General features: G+C 37.7%; 1 protein-coding gene across 1 annotated transcript; it reads left to right on the top strand.

Annotated features, from left to right (window-relative positions):
* Positions 1 to 5,082: 5,082 nt before the first annotated feature.
* LOC131435005 (chromatin accessibility complex protein 1) lies at positions 5,083 to 5,945 on the top strand. Its single transcript, XM_058602445.1, has 2 exons — positions 5,083 to 5,344; positions 5,407 to 5,945. Exons 1-2 carry the CDS (start codon positions 5,228 to 5,230, stop codon positions 5,815 to 5,817), a joined length of 528 nt encoding a protein of 175 aa, XP_058458428.1. The 5' UTR covers positions 5,083 to 5,227; the 3' UTR covers positions 5,818 to 5,945.
* The last annotated feature ends 18,227 nt before the right edge of the window (positions 5,946 to 24,172 follow it).

Genomic DNA, 24,172 nt, shown 5'->3' on the forward strand with positions numbered 1-24,172 from the left:
ATGATTGCACTCACTATTTTGTTGGTCATTTTAGAAAAAAATCTCAGTATGTGTAATCCAAACTTTGTTTGAAATAAGTTGTGAAGTATGGTTGAATTTACCTAAGAGTTTTCAACTGTTAAACTGGAACAACCACCATTATAGCTGTTCCAAACGAATATTTGTTGAAAATACCTTAAAATCGGAGCTAAAAACAACCTTGTATTTCAGTTTATTTCGAAGTTCATAGTCAGTCAAAGTAAATCAAAAACATGTTTGTGCAAATTTCAATGTAGAAATTCGGTTGAAGTAACCTACCATAGTACCATAGTTTTTTCTCCGTGTATGCATTGGAAAGTCACTTAATATTTTCATGGTTGCTGAGTGAGCATTAAGCATCCCGTTAGAAGATAAATTATGTAGAATGCTTTTAGAACACAATGAAAGCGACGATACGACCAGGCACTCTGAAGGAGAATCGGCTTGAAAAATGTCGGTTAACGATTTACCATCAGTTACCACAAATTGAGCGATCCCTCGTTAATGATGAAAACATTATTGTTCGAGCAACACTGTTTAGTTGCTATGAACTAGTTGCTAAGGAACCGCAATATAAATAAACAAACAATTTGGGTAGTCGTTCGTTTAATTTTGATGATTGCTAATGATAAATTATATCGTAAGTGCAGGTTAAAAAAACGGGCCAATAAAGCATTCTTGTTGACCAACATATTAATAGGTGTATATTGACGACTTATCAGGTGCAAATTAAAGATGGTCGAGTAGCACTCTCTTGATCTTGGACCCCTCCCCTTCCCCCAACATTCCCAATCGAAAGTAAAAAGGTTTTACCCGTACCCGACCCGAAGAATAATTTTTCTTCCAAACCCGAACTAGATAAAATCGAACAGTCGGGTTAGAATACTTGAAATCCGAATTTTTGAACCGGAACTCGACCCGTACCTAATTCGAACTCGACAAACATATAAAGTATATGAATTGGGAAATGGCTTAAAAGATTCTAAAATACGATAAGTTGTAAAAATTGTATTTGTTGTTGAGTTAATAAATTAAGATTTGTATAAAATAGTCATTGTAGTAATGTTTTTATGCATTTTATATAACTATTCCTGACCGCTATCCATCCTTATTTGATTGACTTATAGATGTCTAGATACGTATTACATTTCTTTGTATTAAGGTGGGAGTTACAGAGGCAATAATCTTTTTTTAGGAAGCATAATGGATAGGCGGTAATAATTCGAAAAGTATTAAATTAAGGATTGATCATCGAAAAATCACTTCAAATGCCTCGATTTGTTATAATAAAATGCAAATGTTGTTTAATGTTATCACGACTGACGTTTTTTAGGTTTTAATTTGTTATACGGTGCTGTTTTGGCCATCAATAATACGTTGAAGTTTGCTAGATACAGGTGGAGTACTGTTCATGGACATCATCATACTCGTAGGATTAGAAGCATTATAGAGAAATATTCCTGCATGAGTTGTTTCAGACCAATAGAAGACTCAAAAATGTTTGGTATATTGCCTGGCTGATTCAAGTACTTAAAAAACTATTCCTTGTGGAAAAAAATTTTCTTTTATTTCCAGTATTGAGAGAATTTTTCTTTCTGACATCACCAGTGAGGGGCAGTTAAATTTGCGATACAGTTTTAATAGACGAGTGGAAGGCCGTGTCTCGATTGAACTGAATATCAAATTAGGTCAATATTATCAAATGATCTCACCTTAGCTGATAACGTTTGAATCGCAATCCTTTTGATAATCGGCACACACATTAGTATTCCCAATATTGAATAAATCACCGTTTCGGTATTGAAGCTTAGTTGACATTGATCTTCTACACATTCTTTTATTCTCTGAGAGTTTAAGAACTACTCGAGAGTGCTCGAAATGTTCCTGAATATCCCCTACAGTTTAAAGTTTCAACTAAACAATGTCAATTTGCAACAGAAATTGGTTCATTGTAAATATAACAAGAGTATTGAAAGTGTTAAATATCTATTTTAGTTTCTTAAGATTTCAACTCACCTTTACAAAACTTTATCTTTCAAATTCAGCTTTCAACCGGAGGAAACATCAAAGGTCCAAGAGCGGGTTAGGTAAGTATACCAGCGAGAACTTCCAACAGGTCCAGCAACAGGTAAGGGGTAAGTATTCCAGCAGGCTTTCGGAATGAACATTTTGATGGAAAAACTAAACTATACGGTTTAACGGTCAAACTGAGAATGCCCAGCATCCGAAATCTTCTAACTTTATTTTAGCTCTTTTGACAGTTCTTGAAAGTGAACTAATTTCAAATTATACACTGAACTAAAAGATTGCACAAAAACTAACATCTATACACAACAGCTCTTCCCCTTTTAGAAGAAAAATTATTTTAACAACTCAAATTCAGAACGAGTTGTTATCACGGAAAAAATCAATTACTTTTATAAAAATGAAATTTGCCTTTGCCAAGAATATTTTAAAATCAGCTTACCGATTACAGCCCTTGCCGTATTCTAAGGTATTGATCGTCTTGGTTCGACAATCGCCGACTCCTTAGAACGAAGTCCGATTTTCCTAATTAGCACCATGGTTTTGTTCGTGAATCCATACAATCGTTCATCGCCTTCTGCATCACTACTCCCAGTTGAGAGTTTAATCGTCAGATCCAAGTTCGGCCCCATGAATTCATCTCTGTTGGCAACCCATAGAGTGGTATGATGTGCCCTTACCATTGTGACTTCAGCTGCATTTCCAAACTTCCTTCTGCTGTCAGCCGCCAGCCAATTAGCCGTCGTATTATGTATATAAATTTCCTCTTTTCTTGTATCTTCGACAATCGTCGATCCGTTATTTGATTCACCCTTTGGCGTTCTTAAATATATGTGAACTGTCGAAATCCAAAACCTACAAAAAAACACTCTTAATATGATCGTTTTTACAATAGTTCCATTGTCATGCAAATTATTGAAATAAAAGAACAATGCAAAACCAACGCCACTGAACAAAATGGCGAAATATTTTATTATCCCGAAAACAATTTGTAAAATGTATTACTCTACTTACGTATATTTTTTTACTCTTTAACGTATGATTTGCAGATAACCTGGATTCAAAGCATTTGCTTAATAGTGAGAAAAATCGATACCACAACGGTAACTTTTCAACACTCTTTTTTGCAACTGAGGCCGTAAAAGAGAGAAAAGCTTTATCAAATGAACTCGCTTTTCCTCGTCGCCATTGTTAAATATCTATTTTAGTTTCTTAAGATTTCAACTCACCTTTACAAAACTTTATCTTTCAAATTCAGCTTTCAACCGGAGGAAACATCAAAGGTCCAAGAGCGGGTTAGGTAAGTATACCAGCGAGAACTTCCAACAGGTCCAGCAACAGGTAAGGGGTAAGTATTCCAGCAGGCTTTCGGAATGAACATTTTGATGGAAAAACTAAACTATACGGTTTAACGGTCAAACTGAGAATGCCCAGCATCCGAAATCTTCTAACTTTATTTTAGCTCTTTTGACAGTTCTTGAAAGTGAACTAATTTCAAATTATACACTGAACTAAAAGATTGCACAAAAACTAACATCTATACACAACAGAAAGTACACTTACGATCAAACAAATCCAACAAAGAATGCACAAAATCCAAGTCAGCTAGCAGAATGTCTTCCATCACATCGCTAGCAGAATGCCTTCCATCACTTAAACTCCAAGTATGAGTTTTATCATTTGAAGGTTATGGGCGAAACATATAGCTTGTGCATGGATCTAAAATGTTATATAGAGGCGTACCGAGAAAATTTGGTGCCCGGGGTAAAATAACATTTGCGGCCCCAATCGTTGACTTAGTGAGCACAAAAAAATTCAACTCCATCTCCAAGATGACCTGGACGAGTAAAATAAAGGTTCTGCGGATTGGTTTGCCGCCTCCCTAAAACGTTGCGCCCGGGGTGAGTGCCCTCATCTGTAACTGGATTCTGAAACTGAATTCTAAATTGTTAATCTAATCACTGAACCTGTATTTTGGAGCTGAATACCAGATCCGGATTCTTGTTCGGCACTGAACTCTGGACCTGAAATCTGATCCGCAACTGAATTCCGGTCCAGGATCTTTTAGTTTTTATCCAGAATTCAGCTAAGAAACTTTGTTCTAGAATCCAGGTCCGAAAAATTATCCAAAAATCTTCAATATCTAGTTACATTTCTAGAATTGTAGAACTCAATTTTGGAACCAAATTCTAGATCAGAATGCAAGGTCTAGAACTGAGAACATGGACTCTGGAATGCAGTTTAGAACTGAATTCTGTAAATACAACATAATTTTGGATCTGAGCTCTGTTCCTGGATACTTCTGGTTCAGAATTCTGAAACTTTTTTAAATTTCGGACAGGACTTTTCGAGCTGAATTTTGATCTGAAGCTCGATTTCAGTTCCAAAATTCAGTTTCAAAATTCAAATCCAGATCTAGAATCAAGCTTCTGATCTTACATCCAGAATTTGGTTCCCAATCCCGACTTAGAATCAAGTTCTGAAATTCGGTTTCAGTTCACACTTAACTCATCAAATGAGAGTAAAAACTGTTGATAGTGGAAATCATGCTACATTTATCTGATATGCACATGGAAACGATAAGATGTATCGTAACCTGTAGATTCTATATGAATTTCATATGAATGACAAATTATTTTCCTTATAGATTTCAATTGAAAAACTGTTGACCGAATCAAGTGTTTTGCGCATACATTTGTGCTGTACTCATTTCCACTATAAAATGAAGAGTTTAACACATGTAGTTCGATTCAATAGCAAAACACATCACATCAAAAAGGAAAAACACATCAAAGCTAAGTGAAAAATAATCTAATCTTATATTTTAGTGAATTTTTACATGAAATCCTCAAACCAATCGCTTTGGTTATGTATTGAAATGAAAGAGCATATTAAATTGAAGTGCTAGTTACATATCAATCGACAGTGCAAATTTGTATCAGTGTACATTTTTTTCAATTGAAATTGCTAACGTTATGTCACGCACTGCCAATCAAAACAAACCAACCGCGTTGACGTTTCTTTCAATGCTAACGTAAATAATGCGCCATAGCCGGACGCTTGCTAGCTTGGACTTGTACCTTTTTTAGTTTTAAAATTTGAACTGCTGCATATCTTAGGAAAATAAACAATTAGACTTTAGTTTGATAATTGTATTAGCAGCAAATAATCCCGAAGAATCAAAATGGATCACGAAAAATTAACACAATTGCCTATTAGTCGGATACGAACAGTAATGAAAACTTCTCCTTCCATTGGGTCCATTAATCCGGATGCTCTGTTTCTCATGTGCCGTGCTGCGGTAAGTTATTTCAGAAACATTAAAATGCCTTCCGAATTGTCAACTTCTTCAAACTTTTCCAGGAAATGTTCATTGAACACGTCGCTAAAAACTCGCACAAAAAGGGCATGAAGAATCTGGATTACAAACACCTGGCCTCATACGTCGAATCGGAGGAAGCACTGGAATTCCTGGTGCAGATTTTACCGAAGAAAATCACCGTCAAAGAATACAAAATGATTATGGAGGACAAAAAGGACACAGACGACGATGACGACAGTGATGAAGATAGCGGCGAAGAAACCGACGATGAAGCTAGTGCAGCTTCCGGTTCGTCCTCTGCCGCCGAAGAAGATGAGGAGGAACCGGAAGTCGTCGACGACAGTGCCAGTGTCATCTCGGTCGATTCGTCCAGTTCGGATGAAAAGGAAAATTTGAAAAATATTAGCAACAAAAAATCACCGATGAAGCATAAGACGGGAGATTCGCCTTAGTTCTAGAGTGTTTGTAATATTTGTACGGTGTAATAACATTAACCCTCACTCTGCCAGAAATTGACTTTATATTTCCAGTTAGTTTTAGGAACGTTGTTTCGATTATCAAAAACGTATTACAACTTGAATGTTGGCTGTGCTCATTTTAGTTTCCATCCGAAGTTATATTCATGCGTTCAGAAAATTTAATCCATATGCCGCACTTTGGGGTCAACATAAATGATTTCCGCTCAAACTCAAGCGGTAGTTGTTGTTTATCAGACAATTCGACTCGATACTTAGCGAGCAAGGTTGCGAGACCAATCTTACTTTGGCTCAATGCGAATTTCATACCCAGACAAATTCTCGGACCTTCGCCGAAACCTAGGAACGAATAGCGATGGCGAGTCGATTTGTTTACCTCCAAAAAGCGATCCGGTTCAAAGCGGTATGGATCGGGAAATATTTCCGGATCGTAATGAATGGCACTTACGGGAATTATGGCTGTCATTCCGGGTTTGATCGACACACTTTTCCTATCGGTGGAATACTGAGGCGGCAGTTCGAATTCTGTGGTGCATATCTTCGACAAAGTGAAAACTGCCGAATGCATTCTCAACGTTTCGTGCATAGCTCTTTCCATGTAGTTGAGCTTCTGCACGGCCTCGTCGGTGATTTCCCCGTCCGTCTCTTTCAGGACGCAATCAATTTCATTCAAAACTCGATCCTGAATGGATTGGTTTGAAGCTAGCTAGAATATATTTGCGGTTGAGTCAGTTAATTGACGTGACCAGTTGTTTGTTATTACCTCATACAGAAAGTAGCTCATTAATATGCTAGACGTTTCGAAACCTTCCGTGAGAAAAGTAACAGAATGACCGACCATTTCATTATCCTGGACCGTAACGGTGCCGTTTTTAGACAAGGAATCGTACATTGCTTGAAAAAGATCTTCTCGTTTACTTTTATCTTCCTTCCGTTGACGCATGACCTCGTTGATGACTCCCCGGAACCACTGATCGATATTCTTGGGAACGAAGCTGAAAACGATGACGGTTAAACCAAAACACGACTTGAAATTTGAAATACTTACGCTATTTTTAAAAGATGCGCTAATTTCGGTGCGAATATAGTAAACAGATATCGCATCCAACTCGGGTTTAACACCTCCAGACACATACGACGAAACTCAGAATCCGGATTCGTAATGGACTCGGCGTTAATTCCAAACACACAGCAAGCTACCACGTCTATCGTGTACATAGCGCAAAGCTAAAATCATCCGAAAAAAAAACAATTTATTTGCCTCATTCCATGTTGAAAAGGAAATTACCTGTTTAGCCTCAAAATCCGGCGAAGTTTCTCGGGTTTTCTCGACGTAGTCCAATAAATTCTGCGCTACACTTTTAATATAAGGAAACGTCGCTCGTACTTTCGTTGTCGAAAAAATTGGTGCCACTTGAGACCGTGTTTGCTTCCACTTTTCGCCCGTTTGAGTGAACGGATTCATAGCGAATAAAGGATCTAATGTTTCATCGATGTCGAATAAATTCCTGTGGAAATGACGAACATTGCTGACTAGAATATCCTTTACCAATTCAAAATCCCGCACCACGATGGCGGGTTTGTTGAGGAGCTCATAAACTCCAACCCATGTCGCAGTTGGATAGGTTCTACGATTGAAAAAGAAAAAGTTTTCCAGTAAATCGAAATCAAACATTTGGATGGTTTAGCAAAGTGCTTACCGGTAAACTTCCTCATAAATCTCACCGAAATGTTTTCCGCCCGTGACTTGTTCGAAGACATTGCCGAACAGTGGTAACGGTTGGGGACCGTCAATATTGCCTACCCGGCGCCAGTAACTACAGGACCATTTGAAAAACAGGCAAACACACAAAACGCCTAGAGCGACATACAACTCAATCATGGTTCTTTCCACGTACGATGACACCAAATAACAGACTGATATCGCAAACTGTAGAGTAGGTATATGTGTCTAGAATTTTGATACGACGCATGCTTCAATGGATGGGTCAGGACAGAGGCGTATCTAACTTTTTTTTTAACTAACGGTTAATTCGACATTGGTAACCTTAATGTCATTGATTTTAGGAGATTTCAATTCGCACGGAATGATGTGGGGTTCCGTTTACAATGATAGCAGATCATCTTTAATATATAATATTTGCGACAATTTCAACATGACAGTATTGAATATGGGTAACATGACACGGTTTCCAAAACCTCCTGCACGTCCAAGTTAGAGATGGTCGGGTATAGAAATTCTTATACCCGAACCCGACCCGTACCCGAGTGATCAGCAAAAAAAATTACCCGTACCCGACCCGTACCCGATTAAAAATTCAAAATATTACCCGTACCCGACCCGTACCCGATCAATAATAAAAAAAAATTACCCGTACCCGACCCGTACCCGATAAAAAATAAAAAATTTTACCCGTACCCGACCCGTACCCGATTAAAAATTACCTGTACCCGTACCCGACCCGAATGAGTAGTAAAAAAATTTACCGAAATTTAGGATGGAAAAAATAAAGTGTTTTAGATAGCGAGCCGTATCAGGCTCTAGTTTGTAAGTAAAATACATTAAAATGCTTGTTTACATTTAAACATATAAATACACTGTGAAGCATGAATAGATTTCCAATGTCTTTGGTACTTTATACTCATTTACAAATGTCAACAAAAGAGAGTAATATCTACTCAAGTTTTTCGAGAAGCATATTTATCCAAAATGTCGTAATACCCGTTGTATTCAATTTTGGGTAGGTATGGTTTTTACGAAACAGTGCGACTTTTGATTATCTTGACACACAAATAAAAATCACATTAGAATCACTTGAAAAATCACGAACATCCCCTAAAATGAATAGAGTATCATCGATTCGTTTACGTGAATTGACCAAACATTAAATAATGTACGTGTATTCCCGGTGTGAAAAATTCAATTTTGAAAATGGTGAACTGTGAGTCCTTCAAGTGTAAGTAGTTTGAACATTTGTGAGAAATTTTTTTTGGTTACATTTTTTTTACTACAAAGCGAAATGAATTATGATTTTGATTTAAATTAATCTGTCAAATATGCCCGTTTTGTAAGCCTCACAAACCCACACCAACGATGTTAACGGGAGCTGGTGGTTTTTACAGCCATTAAACTTCTTTTCCACCTCCCTTGGAACCCTCAACAAGTGAACACGGTTAAAATTTGAGCATTTCGCGTGAAAAGATTTTCACTCGTACTTTTGCGACTGTCACGCATCGAGATTTTCAGTGAAAAGGAACGTAAAATACATCGACGTCAACATTTCAAAATTAGGCCCTTTTGAAATGTTGACGTCGAGTTAATTTACAATTGACAGATTTTCTTTGTTTACTTTCTTTTTCGACTATATCTGCGTTATTATACAAACGTTCGTTACATATTTGGTAATGTTGGAAACATGGGGATATTGTCTTTAATTCTACACGAATACTTTGTAGGTACACGTGAAATTTAAGGAGATATTCACAAAAGAGAAAGTAAACAAAGAGAAACTCTCATTGGTTTATGTGCCCTTATGAAATGTTGACATCGAACTGGCAATATAGTTCAACTTGCTGTGCCATCAATCGGTGTCATTTCAAGTGAGGTGACACCACCCAGAAATGAAGAATAAGAAGAACTTCTATGCAGATTTTCTGAAATAAATGTTCATGTTTTTATGGTTAGAATAATAATGATTTATATGTCAATTTTGAAAATCTCCAACCAATATTTAAAATAACAGTTTTCTGGTATCTGAATGTGATATGAGTACTACACTACATTTTATATATTAATCAAATAATTTTAACTGGATTGTGCATTAAACAGCTTTAAAATGGCAGTCCATTAAACCTATGTGAAAAGTAGGGTCTGACCGCAACATCTTAGAGCTAAGGCAGTGTGTCTTATTAAATATGTTATAAAAAAGTAGGGTGTAAAATATTCACTTAACTTTTCACGTAACTATGATTGATCGTTTTTTTTTTAAATGATGCCAGTTTTCAGGTCTGGTCCTAGGCGCGAATTTAAAAACCCCTTGGATCAAATTGTTTATTTTTCGGAACAACTGTTTTGCAATAAAAAATTCTCGTCAACGTGTAAACATATTTATGTGAAGTACAAATGGTCGGGTAATCGATCAGAAAAAAAAATTTACCCGTACCCGACCCGTACCCGAGTAAGCAGTAAATTATTTTACCCGACCCGACCCGTACCCGAGTAAGCAGTAAATTTTTTTTACCCGTACCCGACCCGTACCCGTTTGAAAATAAAAATTTTTACCCGAACCCGACCAAAAACCCGTCGGGTACGGGTACGGGTCGGGTTTCGGGTAAAATACCCGATACCCGACCATCTCTAGTCCAAGTGCATTAGATTTATCTCTGCTCGACTTCAATTCGACTAGATAGCACCTGGAAAATATTTCCTGATTTACACGGTAGTGATCATTTACCAATCATCATCTCAATTAGCAGTAACAAAGGCATTGCTAATTCAATTGATATTCCATATGATTTGACAGAAAATATTGACTGGATTAAATACCAAAGTAATATTTCAAGTGTCTTAACTTCAATGGAAGAGCTCCCCCCACTTGAAAAATATGACTTCCTCGTATGTTCGATTCTGGAGTCCGCAGAACAAGCCCAAACCAAACGATTTCTAGGTCCATCGTCTAACAGAAGACCTCCAAATCCTTGGTGGGACAAAGATTGCTCAGATGCTAAACACGCGAAACAAAATGCTTTCAAGACATTTTTAAGGAGAGGAGGAGGAACTCCTCAGAATTTTAAAAATTCTTGGTTTTAGAAACCAAGTACAAGAACGTACTTCGGGTCAAGAAATGCAGCTATTGGAGACATTTTGTGGAAAGTTTGTCAAGAGAAACCTCAATGAGCACTCTTTGGAATACGGCCAGACGAATGAGGAATCGTGACGTAGGAAATGAGAGTGAGGAATACTCGAACCGATGGATATTTGATTTTGCGAGGAAAGTTTGTCCAATTCTGTTCCTACGCATAGCATTATTAGGGAGTCTTCTCCAAACAATGGTTCCATTGATAGCCCCTTTTCAATGATGGAAATTTCCATAGCACTCATGTCTAGTAACAATAACGCTCCTGGGTTGGACAGAATTAAATTCAATTTGGTGAAGAATCTGCCCTTGCGAGGTCGGGCACGTTTCAAAAGCCGGGGAAACCAGCTTCCAATCACAACTCATATAGACCCATTGCAATGTTGTTCTGCATCAGAAAATTGTTCGAAAAATTATTCTTCGACGTCTCGACACTTGGGTCGAGACGAAAGGTTCGTTGTCAGATACTCAGTTTGGCTTCCGAAAAATAAAGGGACGAATGATTGCCTTGCATTACTTTCGTCTGACATCCAAATTGCCTTCGCTCAAAATCAACAAATGGCCTCTGTATTTTTAGACATCAAAGGAGGATTTGATTCAGTTTCCATTGATGTTCTTTCAGACAAGCTCCACCAACATGGACTTCCAACGGTTATAATTAATTATTTGCACAACCTTTTGTCAGAGAAGTGCATGTATTTTTCACATGGCGATTTGGCAACAATCAGAATTAGCTAAATGGGTGTCCCGCAAGGCTCATGCCTCAGTCCGCTCCTGTATAATTTCTATGTACACGACATTGACAGCTGTCTCATAACCCCATGTACACTAAGCCTGTGAACCATTTCGCGGTTAATTTTAACTTTTGGTTGAAATCTGACACTTGAGTGGTTATTTGTGTCAAATAGTTAAATTTAACTAAAACTGCAGCCCATTTCAAAATTTGACGGATGGCAAGTTATTTGGGTTTATTCTGCACTGAAAATAATTTAAGCTAAAGAATTGATATTAGAATTTTCTTTGCACGATTTTTTTCAGTGTCGTAAAATAACCATTGATCTGTCAAAAATAACCACGCTTTCGAGCAGGGTTATTTTTGACAACATCAAAATAACCACTCGAGTGTCAGATTTCAACCAAAAGTTAAAATTTACCACGAAATGGTACACAGCCTAAGAATATTGGCAGATGATGGCGTGGTTTCAGTTACTGGACCCAAAGCTATTGATCTGCAAAAACCATTGCAAGATACCTTAGATAACTTGTCCGTTTGGGCTGTTCATCTGGGGATCGAATTCTCTGCGGAGAAAACAGAGCTGGCCGTCTTTTCAAGAAAGCATGATCCCACGCAACTCCAGCTCCATATGATGGGAAGAATGATCGCGCAGGTTTTGACTTTCAAATACCTCGGGGTGTGGTTTGATTCCAAATACAGGTGAGGAGGACACATTATATATCTGATAACGAAATGCCAACGAAGAGTAAATTTTCTTCGAACAATAACAGGGTCTTGGTGGGGTGCTCATCCGTAAGATCTAATAAAATTGTATCAGACAACGATACTTTCAGTGATGGAATATGGATGCGTTTGCTTTCGTTCCGCTGCAAACTCTCATATTATCAAACTTGAGCGAATTCAGTATTGTTGTTTGCGAATTGCCTTAGGCTGCATGCATTCGACACATACAATGAGTCTTGAAGTTCTGGCGGGAGTTCTTCCATTGAAAGATCGTTTTTGGGAGCTTTCATCGCGACTACTAATAAGATGTGAGGTACTGAATCCCCTGGTTCATCCGAATCAGGAATCAGAACAAATTGGCTCAAATGGCACGCTCCCCGTGTCTCCAGCCTCAGCCTCCTAAATGCCCCTGACTCAACTTTATTTTTCGACACATCTATGCAGCGCGAAGTGCGTGGAATCCCGGAACACCTACTCTCGATGGAAATTAAAAAAAAAATTTCAAGTAAGACTCTGAGAAAATGTTTTTCACGGACGGATCACGAATTGAAGAGGCTACTGGGTTTAGTATATTCAACAATAATGTTTCGGTTTCATTTAGGCTTCAAGAACCTGCATCTGTTTGTATAGCAGAGTTAGCAGCAGTTGATTATAGTTTGAGTGTAATCGTCACATTATCTCCAAACCATTATTTTCTTTTCACAGATAGTTTGAGTGCAATTGAAGCCATTCGCTCAAATGCTGCTGGCAAAAATGAACCGTTTTTCTTGGGCAAAATTAAACAGTTCCTGAACGTCATATTGAATAATAATTATCAAATCACAATAGTTTGGGTCCCGGCTCATTGCTCCATTCCAGGCAATGAAAGAGCCAATATTTTAGCCAAACGTGGTGCTATTGAGGGTGAAATTTATGAGAGACCGATTGCTTTCAACGAATTCTATAGCACGACTCGCCAAAGAACACTTGCCAGCTGGCAAGCTTCTTGGGATAGAGATGATCTGGGACGGTGGATGCACTCAATTATTCCTAAAATATCGACAAAGGCATGGTTCAAGGGACTGGATCTGAGTAGGGATTTCATTCGTGTGATGTCCAGACTCATGTCCAATCACTACACGTTAGATGCACATCTCCTTTGAATTGGACTTTCCGAAACTAATCATTGTGCTTGTGGCGAAGGCTATCGCGATATTGATCATGTCGTTTGGACATGCGTGGAGTATCGTGATGTCAGATCTCAATTAATAAATTCCTTGCGTACCCAAGGTAGACTATCAAATGTCCCAGTTCGCGACATTCTTCCTTGTCGTGACCTTACATACATGAAACTTCTTTACCATTTCATTAAACCCATTGGAGTTAAATTTTATTTTATGTTAGACTGTTTTCTCTTCATTGAGTTCAACCAATAGCCAACTATATGATATTGAATAAAAGAGACGAACTGATACAAACAAACCTGAAATAATTATAAGATTATGAACAAAATAAATGTATTTTATTTGTTGTAATTTATAATAGCAACTCGCTTGATAACAATAGTGTTTGGATTAACTAATGAATACCAACATACTAATATGATATTCGACATGTATTAGGTTTAAAGTACTATGTATTGTGGATGCCACGGCGAAGAAAAACTTATGTATATTGCCTATGAAATAAACGTGAGAAAAAAAAACCTTAATGTCACTTCTGATTCGACAGAAACAGTTTTATTCTTCCGCTGAACGAAAATGGTTGTATACGCTTGAGGAACGCGTGAAAATAGTGCAGTTTTACTTTGAAGAAGACGCCGATTTTTACCAAAAAATCATCTTCTTGGATGAGGCACATTTTCATCTCGGCGGGTATGTTAATAAGCAAAATTGTCGCATCTGGGGGACGGAAAACCCGTACGTTATCATGAAAAAGCCGATGCATCCTCAGAGAGTGACGATTTGGTGCGGATTTTGGTCTGGCGACATCGGATCAGGGTCACTTCGCTGAATGCCATTTCGCCGAATCCTGAAATAGTCTTGAAATCGTAATTAGAATTGATTTAAATTACAGACAAACGAAAGATGATAGCATTAACGCCCGTTTTGTTAACTTACCATTGTACTCTTGAATAACGATTGATTCATGAACCTCAGAAAGTAGTTCCCAAGAAAACTTGTTGACTATGAGCTAGTAAGCATCAAAGCGATTGCATAGGTGTATCTACCAGGCAAATGTAGGTGGTATTTTCCGTTTATTAAGTGAAAATGAAAAAAATACTAATGCGGCTACGCCACATCGTTTTAGTTCATGTGCTAACTAAAGCAAAGAAACCTAGCTTTGAGTAGACCGGGCAAACGAGGCGGTTACAGGTTTGTATGCAAGAGGCCGCCGCTTCCGACGGCGGGTCGGCGGCTTTGTGCCGCCGAGCCATCTTGGCTTCGGTTATGTGGCTGCGCCACATCAGTTATACAGGAGACATAACATGCAGGAGATATGACCCTTACGGCGAAATTACCCTTTCGTCGAAACGACTTTCGGCGAAATGACCTATTCGGCGAAACGACTTTCGGCGAAATGGCATTCGGCGAAACGACTTTCGGTGAAATGGCTTTCGGCGAAATGACCCGCTCCCGGCGACATCATTGGGCCATTTTTCTCGGAAATAAGGCAGGAGCCGGCGCCACGGTCAATGGCGAGCGCTACCGCGCCATGATTAGCGATTGGTTCTTCCGTTACTTGAAGAGAAAGACTTGGACACCATTTGGTTCCATCAAGACGGCGCTCCGTGCCACACAGCCAACGCTACGATCGATCTTCTGTGCACAGTCTTCGAAGATCGAATTATCAGTCGGAATTCGGATGTCGTTTGGCCGCCTCGAAGCTGTGATTTGACGCCGTTAGAATATTATCTTTGGGGGGCTGTCAAAGATAAGTGTTATGTGGACAAGCCAGAGACAATTCAAGCCTCGAAGGACAACATTCGTGCAGCCATAGCTGAAATAAAGCTGCATACAATCGAAAATGTACTAAAAAACTGGACCGACCGTATGGCGTACTGCAAGGCCAGCCGAGGTAGCCATTTGAATGAAATTATATTCCACGATTAACCTGAAGTTATACTTTAATATGAAAAAATAAATTTTGAAATCGGATGAAACGTTTTTGTTTTTGTTATGTTCTTGATGATTTCGGATTAGAGATGTACGTCTATCACTTAGGAGTTCACATGCAAAAGTGCCCGCTTTTGCTTAGTCGTATATTTCTTATCTTACGTGTGTTACACATGCGTTATGTTATAGATTGACGTTTGCAGGGGTGTAACAGTTCTTCCCCCTTAACTTATTACTATATAACTGATAAAGTTTTAGTTCGAAAGCTGACAAAAATCAGACAATTTAAGTTCAAAAATCTACTCATACTCCTAAAGCAATTCAAATTCATTCGAAAACAATTTCATCGGTTATTGTTTAAATCAATTTAACAAATATATGACTTGAATTAAATAAAATTTAATTTGAAAACAATTTCATCCATCATTGTGTATAGTAGTTCTAAATCGACATTCATCAGATATAGATAAAGTTTTTTTCAATATAAATATTTATGAAATTTCTTTATCGTGCACACTAAGGCCAATGCCTCCAAATGTAAGATAGGATAGGCTCTTTGAGCATTGTTAAGCGAAAAGGATGTGAAACTGATAGGTTTTTCTTCTCCATCTAAAATGTGAGCTAAAACTCCACCCAACCCAGTGCCAGAAGCATCTGAAATTACTACGAGCGGCTTATTAGGGTCGTAAAACTCAAGCAACTTAGCCGTTAATAATGAATTTTTACTCTCTTCAAATGCCCTTTGGCAAACGTCACTCCACACAAATTTTTCGTTCTTTCTTAATAATTTATACAATGAAAACAGTTTAGAAGATAAATGCGGTATGAAACGATTATAATAATTTAATAAACCTAAAAACGATTTTAATTCTGTTACGTTCTTGGGCGCTTTGGCATTATATATTGTGGAGATTTTATCGGGACAGGGACGCAACCCCTCTTCACTAATGATATGCCCCAGATAAGGTAATTCTTTTACAAAAAATATACATTTTTCTAAATTTACCCTTATGTTAGCTTCTACCAACCGTTCCAAAACAATATAGAGCTTTTGTTTACAATCCTCTAAACTGCACCCAGCAATAAGAACATCATCTAGATATACGAAAACATTTTCGATATTTTCTAAAATTTTGTCCATGACTTGTTGAAAAATGGCAGCGCTTGAAGACGCCCCCTGCGGAAGTCTATTATATGTAAAAAGCCCTTTAATCGTGTTAATGACCACAAATTTTCGTGATTTGTCAGATAACGACAATTGCGTATACGCACCCTGTAAATCTAGCGCACAAAAATATTTACAGCCCGCCAGCCTAGCGAATAAATCACTTGCTATTGGCAAAGGGTAAGTATGAGGGATAATTGATTTGTTTATTGAAACTTTGCAATCTATAACTAAACGGATATCATTATTCTTTTTTATAACGACTACCACCGGTGATGCCCACTCGCTCGTTTTGATTGGAGTTATAACCTTCTCACGCTCCAACCTCTCCAAATATTTAATAACTCTATCTTTTAACCGATAAGGGACTTCATACGCTCTTTTGAATACAGGTACTTCATCTTTTAAGACCAAATCAGCCTCATAGCCCCGAATGGGAGATGAGAAATCTTGTATAAAAATAGAAGAAAATTTTCGCTTTATCTCATTTAGCACGTCACTAACATTTTGTTCAAGTAATCTATTTACATTCAAAGAATTTTGAAAGAACAGTCTCCAGCTGGGATAAAAAACATCCAACCAAGGACGACCCATCAAGGGAATAAAATTATTATCACCAGTTAGCACTAAAAGTTTTAAAATTGCTTCTTTGGAACCAATTTTGACCGTTACATCAACCTCTCCCTCAATTTGTAATTTAGAACCATTGATTACAATCAATCTTTTATTGCATTTGACTAATGATTTGGAAAAACTAGAAAAATATTGGCTTTTACTTATTACAGAGACAGATGCTCCACAATCTACTTCCATCTTAATTGGTTTGTTTTCAACAATAATATCAAGTAAACAGGGATTACTTATTTTGTTTATTGACGACACAAACATGCATTGTAAATCACCTTCCATTTCCTGATCATCCTCGCTATCCGAATCCTTCGTCTTCATACGATTTAACAGCTCCGACAAACCGCTGCTAGGTTGATCGCTCTCTCCTGGTGAAATAAATTTTACTGAATCCCTTTGATTATTTTTCAACTTGAAACACTTCCTTCTGAGATGACCTTTGACCCCACAATAACTGCATACACGATCCTCATAACTTGATCGCTGTCCATATTGATTTTTCCTCCATTTTGCTGAATGGGCATCCCCATAACTACCCCCATTTCTATCGTAATCCTGTCTGTAAGGCCTAAAACCTAAACGACTTTTTATCGGCATACGCCCGCTATTTTGTTTTCTTGCCAACTCTACCGTTGCTATAAGCTTATCCAAAGCATTTCCACCTTTCCCTTGAATCGAATTATTAGGAAACCCAAATTGAGTATCAAAATGTTCCACTTTGGAAGTGTTATTCAATGTTTTAGCATTACTACTAGCCATCTCCCATGTTGTTAAAATCTTTTCTGCTGCTTCTAATGATAAATTATCCTCATTTAAGAGTCGTTGTTGGAGGGCCTTTTCTCTAACACCACCAACAATACGATCTCTAATAGCTTCTATTTTAAAAGTGCCGAAAGAGCAGAACTCAGCCTGCAGTTTCACCGAAAGAACAAAATCCTCAAGGGATTCATCGGGTTGTTGAACCCTGTTATAGAATTTAAATCTCTGAATTAGATCAGATTCTGTTTTATCTAATCTTGACTTTAATCGACCAATCATATCGGCGTATGCTACTTCAGAAAGGTTTTCATTTGGATATAAAAGTTTCAACTCAGTGTACACCGCCGGGCCGCTAAGTGTAATAAAATGTGCTTTTTTTGCGGCGTCAGTTATATTATTAGCAACAAAAACATAACCCAATCTATCAACCCAATCGGCAAAGGAAGTGCCCCTTCGATAGGGTTCAATAGAAGTCATCAAACTAGACTGAGCCATTTATCACAATCTTTTATAGATAATTATAAGCAACAAAAATTGGAATAAAAATGAAAACGCTTACCGAATTAAACTGCTTTACCATTCAACGCTGACAGTGGCATCAAAGCACAACCGCTTTAAAAACTGTGGACAATATTTATTTTTACAGCATTCCGGAGGGAATTTGCCCAATCCGTTGTCACCAATCAGCGACCACTTTGCTTCGAAATAATAAAATGGTTCCTAATTGTAAAATAGAAATGAAACTCTCTTAGTAATGAATCTTACAATCGATAGAAAAAAATAGTATTGTCAATTGTCTGTACACTCTATTGTCTGTGAACTTTTGTTCTCCTTTCTCTTTGATTCAATGGTGGCCAACAATAAAAGAATATAAAAGAGAAAATAAAATGGCGAACAATAAATTACTTTGTTCTCTAAACTTTACCTTCAACCTCCACTTTTCACCTGGATAAAATCAATTTCACTCCGGGTTGAAGTCTTCCTCGTTGTACCGGATAGTTCCGTAACGATTGTTCAACAGGATATAAACCCAATATAATTCAATCCTCGTTCGTCACTGTTATGTTCTTGATGATTTCGGATTAGAGATGTACGTCTATCACTTAGGAGTTCACATGCAAAAGTGCCCGCTTTTGCTTAGTCGTATATTTCTTATCTTACGTGTGTTACACATGCGTTATGTTATAGATTGACGTTTGCAGGGGTGTAACAGTTTTATTGCAGGTTTAAACAAAAAAGTTACTTGGCGAACCCTGTACAACCAGTTTTCCTAAGAAATTACTATGCCAGCAAGCTAATCTTGAGAATGTATCATTCCCCCACCTTTTCTCAGGAAATTTTCTTATAATGTAATGCTCACTATAAACGATTTATCCTAAATACATTATTCGTGTGAGGGTTCTTCGAGAAATACTACACTGAGGTTTTATTCAAGCAATTTTTTATGCGATTGTTTTACTGACACTTTTCGATAAGAAATAAATACACTTTATTGTCGTCTTTTTTTATTTTATATATAGCTACAAATTCAACAAACTGCATATTTTTTATAACGTAATCGATTGAAAGCACAAACGAATCAAATATGAACAACATAATTACAACAACAAAAATACACGCGAAAAAAGAGTAATTAACAAAATCACAACAAAAAACGTTCAAAACATGTTCCTATGAAAATACCTTTAAAAGCTAAATATAATTTGTTTTCGTTGCAAAAAAAATACGTTTTAGACGCTACACGCTGACCAATCGACAGTTGTTTGCATCCGATGTGGACTCGAGAACTTCATTATCTGATGAGTGATAAATTTGGATCCGAAAGTGGTTGTCATCGTGATGGATCGATCTTTGACAAGTGCTAGAAAAGAAATATATGAAAATGTCAAATTAGCGAATGTCAAATTATTATTTTAAATTCATACTTTATTTATTTAATACTATAAGTATGCTTAAACTCTAAGATGCCGAGGACATTTTCTAGTTTTGAACATCTATTCACTTGAAATTAGTATAATTTCAACTGTTGTGGTGATGTCGCATTGGGGTAACGGTGATCTACTCTGGGAAATACTGCCCCCAGATGGTATTTGGCAATGGTTGGTGGGTTGGAACTTATCACGGTGAATATTAATCAGGAAATATGGGGGGCTTCATTGATAGGCGAGTTTACTATTGAACTTAGTCTGTCAGTAACAATGAAGTAATGATTTTTGGGCAAGGTTGCAATGATTTCAAGAGTGTACTGAATAGCAGCTAACTCTGTGGCGTAAACTGAAGCCAGATCACTGAGTTTGTCTGAAGCGGTGATGTTTTGATTGAAGGTGCCGAAGCCTATGGAGTCGTTGATGTTTGATCCGTCAGTGTAAAACATCTTTTCACAGTTGACTGTTCTAAATTTATTATAAAAAATATTAGGGATTATTTGGGGGCGTACGTGATTCGAAATTCCACGAATTTCTTCTTTCATGGATGTGTCGAAAAACACAGTAGAATTAGAAGTATCCAAGAAATGAGCACGGTTGGGAACAAACGAAGAAGATATCGCATCTGATTAGCAATCGATATGAGAGATCCCACTACGAGACTCATGCAACCTGGAAATGCAAACTGGATGCAACCTAACCTAACGTATTCCATCACGGACAATATCGCTGTTTGGTACAACCTGATACCTAATGTGACATCCCCAGGTGCCTTTGCCCCTACGGAAACCAAATTGTGTATCTGAAAGTAAGCCATTAGTCTCGAACTAATTGTCTAGACGAAAGAGAATCATTTTTCCGAACAATTTCCGGATACGGAAAAGCATACCAATCGGCCATCTCCAGTGGGACTACATTACCCTCAAAAACACGTTGAATAAATTCAGCAAGCTCCTTTTGGCGGTGTCAGGCAGATTCTTCAACAAGTTGAATTTAACTCTATTTGTCTTCGCCGATTCATATTCTTCATACGCCAAGCGTAGTGTGATATCCTACATTATCTTTCATATCTTTCTTGAACACCGACTATAACGATTTTGGTAAGACTATGAGACAGGAACTCATAAGACATATGATGCATTTGGGATTTCATTGGCCATTGAAAATTCGGATGCTGAAAATTGTCAATCATCAACTATCTCAGACTAGCTGACTAGAGCTGGTACCACAAATCAAAGATCCAGCTTCATAACTGTCAACTAGATGCATCTAAACATATCAGCCACTGGTGCAGTTTGCAAACTTGCGCTCAGCCAACAGCATTTTTACCAAATTTGAATCTGAAAATGTCAACGTGTCTATTGCATCATTGCAGTATTCTGAGTACATCCACTGTTCCACATTGACACAACTACGTCTCCGGATTTTTGGTTCTCCATACAGATATGACCATACCGTGTACGGGTAGCTATAATTGAAGGATATTCTATCGTTTCTCGCCTAATGTGGTAAGGAGCTATAGTTATAGGGATTCTACGTTCTTCCTGGACTGCATGAATCCTTTCAGTATTGACCATAAAAGGTTTTAACAAATTGTTTTGCATCCTTTATGGGGTGCCGGATTCACTTCTACTCTTACATACTGCGAATCGTTCTGCATTCTTCCTGGATTGCAGAATGGTTTCGCTTTTCTAAAATCTCTCTCGGAGGTAGAAGCTTTTATTAATGTCGTTTTCGCTTGAGAAAACTGAAACTGACCCAGGATAGTTCCACCAAACAAACACTTTTCACAAAACTGTGATGATTTAGCCAGGTTCGAAACTGACTCGATTTTCAGTTCAACAACGTTGAAACTAGGTTCGGAACTATTAGGATGGAAACTGGGTTAGGTTTGGCATCAAGCGAAAACGACATAAATGTGTATTTTGGAACCTGTAGTTCATTCAGGATCCTTTCGTAACAGTTCGGCTGAAAAGTTCGTATCGTTTAATAGAAACACACATTTTTTTTGCCAAAATTCGTTTTTATTATTCAACATAATTGCCATCAGAGGCGATACAGCGATTATAGCGATCTTCCAACTTTTCGATACCATTTTTGTAGTACGATTTGTCCTTTGCCTCGAAATAGGCCTCAGTTTCAGCGATTACCTCTTCATTGCTTCTAAATTTTTTACCAGCGAGCATTCTCTTGAGGTCTGAGAACAGGAAAAAGTCACTGGCGGCCAAATCTGGAGAATACGGTGGATGAGGGAGCAATTCGAAGCCCAATTCGTTCAATTTCAGCATGGTTTTCATCGACTTGTGACACGGTGCATTGTCTTGATGAAACAAAACTTTTTTCTTCTTCAAATGAGGCCGTTTTTTTTAAATTTCGTCCTTCAAACGCTCTAATAACGCTATATAATAGTCACTGTTGATAATTTTTCCCTTTTCAAGGTAGTCGATGAAAATTATACCATGCGAATCCCAAAATACAGACGCCATAACCTTACCGGCCGATTGTTGAGTCTTTCCACGCTTTGGGTTCAGTTCATCGCGTGCAGTCCACTCAGCTGACTGTCGATTGGACTCCGGAGTGAAGTGATGGAGCCATGTTTCGTCCATTGTTATATATCGACGAAAAAAATCGGTTTTATTTCGATATACCAGCTCCAAACACTGCTCAGAATCATTAATTCGTTGTTGTTTTTGATCGATTGTGAGCTCACGCGGCACCCATTTTGCACAAAGCTTTCTCATATCCAAATATTCGTGAATAATATGTCCAACACGCTCCTTTGATATCTTTAGGGTGTCAGCTATCTCGATCAACTTCACTTTAAGGTCATTGAAAATCATGTTGTGGATTTTTTTCACGTTTTCATCGGTAATAGCCTCTTTTGGACGTCGACTGCGTTCATCGTCTTCGGTGCTCATATGACCAGTACGAAATTTTGCAAACCCATTACGAATTGTTGCTTCGCCCGGTGCAGAGTCTGGATAACACTCATCAAGCCATTTTTTGGTATCGGCGGCACTTTTTTTCATCAAAAAGTAGTGTTTCATCAACACACGAAATTCCTTTTTTTCCATTTTTTTTTTCACAATAACAAAACTAGCTTCACTCAAAATGCAATATCTCACAAACTAATAATCAGACAGCTGTCAAATTTATACACGTATCTTTTGAAGGTTGGTACTAACTGAAAATGGTATGGATTTAATTCTAGTGGCGCCCTCTCATAGAAACGATACGAACTTTTCAGCCGATCTGTTAGATGCAAAATGATTTATTTCTTTCTGTTTTGTGCTGTTTTTTTCACCTAACCCACTTCACAATTCTCTTTCATGTTTACTTTATCTTTCCATTCTCATCATCAGAAAAATGATGAGAAGCCACGGCAAGGCACAAATCTCCAAATAACTACGGGAACATGCCTCTAGAGCCAATAATTATAATTCCTAATTCCTGATTAAATATGAGTAACATGAGAAAGGCGTCATCACTCCGATAAGCGGATTATTAAAACATGTTTTTCATTATGAAGTCATCAACGTTTTACCATAAACGAATATATAGACTAGAAACTGACGATCTTTTTTGATGCACATCATGGTCCTCCATTGAACTGGCAAAAAAGATGTTAAACTGGTAGTGCTGCTGAGTTCTCAAATTTACAACTTGTTAACAATTGTTACATGCTATTTAGTGATGAAACTAACAGCAGCAGAACGGAGAAGCCAGCTCGTTTAACGAAACCGGAAAGCCACCGATTCAGCGGGGTTTATATCTTTTTTTATTTTACACAAACTGTCTGGTGACCAGAAATATTTCAGGCTGGAATAAAAAATTTGGTGTTGATGCTGATCAACTTAACAAATTCGACTGTGAACCCTGGTTTGATGGACAAGTTTCCCTCTTTTCGTTTGTTTCAAAAAATGATTTGCGTGTTCGACATTTGAAAACATTTTTAACGTTGTCATAAAATGTTAAGGCTTATCCCATGAAGACGTTACATCGAGCGAACAATCGAACATTACATGTACGATGAGTGAGCGGTAGCAGTAAATCGGTGAAGTATACTTCATAAAGAATCATTGTTCAAATAATAATTAAACGGCAAATTCGAATAAACGTTAACGAATAAGAAAAGGCGCAATGTTCATAATAGTTTTTCTTTTGTTTCAATTATAGAGGTTTTAAACCTTAAGGTCATTCGCCTCTTCGGGCCAGAAAAGTTTTCTGACCTTATATGCGGGGGTTGGATTGGGAATCGAACCCAGGTGGGCTACGTGAAAGGCATCGACTATCCCATCACGCTATACCCGTCCCCTATGTTCATAATAGTGTTCTGCAAAGAAAGTCGATATAATTACAATAACCATAGCAGGGGTCAGAGTCATTTCGCCGAAAGTCATTTCGCCGAAAGGGTCATTTCGTCGAATGACATTTCACCGAATGTC

Source organism: Malaya genurostris, chromosome 3 (genome assembly GCF_030247185.1).
Source record: "Malaya genurostris strain Urasoe2022 chromosome 3, Malgen_1.1, whole genome shotgun sequence".
Lineage (NCBI taxonomy): Eukaryota > Metazoa > Arthropoda > Insecta > Diptera > Culicidae > Malaya > Malaya genurostris.

Bases quoted from the DNA above. Each gene is read 5' to 3' on its own strand.
- LOC131435005 (XM_058602445.1), top strand. From the start codon at position 5,228: ATGGATCACGAAAAATTAACACAATTGCCTATTAGTCGGATACGAACA. The intron at 5,345-5,406 runs GTAAGTTATTTC...AAACTTTTCCAG, and splicing joins TTCTCATGTGCCGTGCTGCG to GAAATGTTCATTGAACACGT.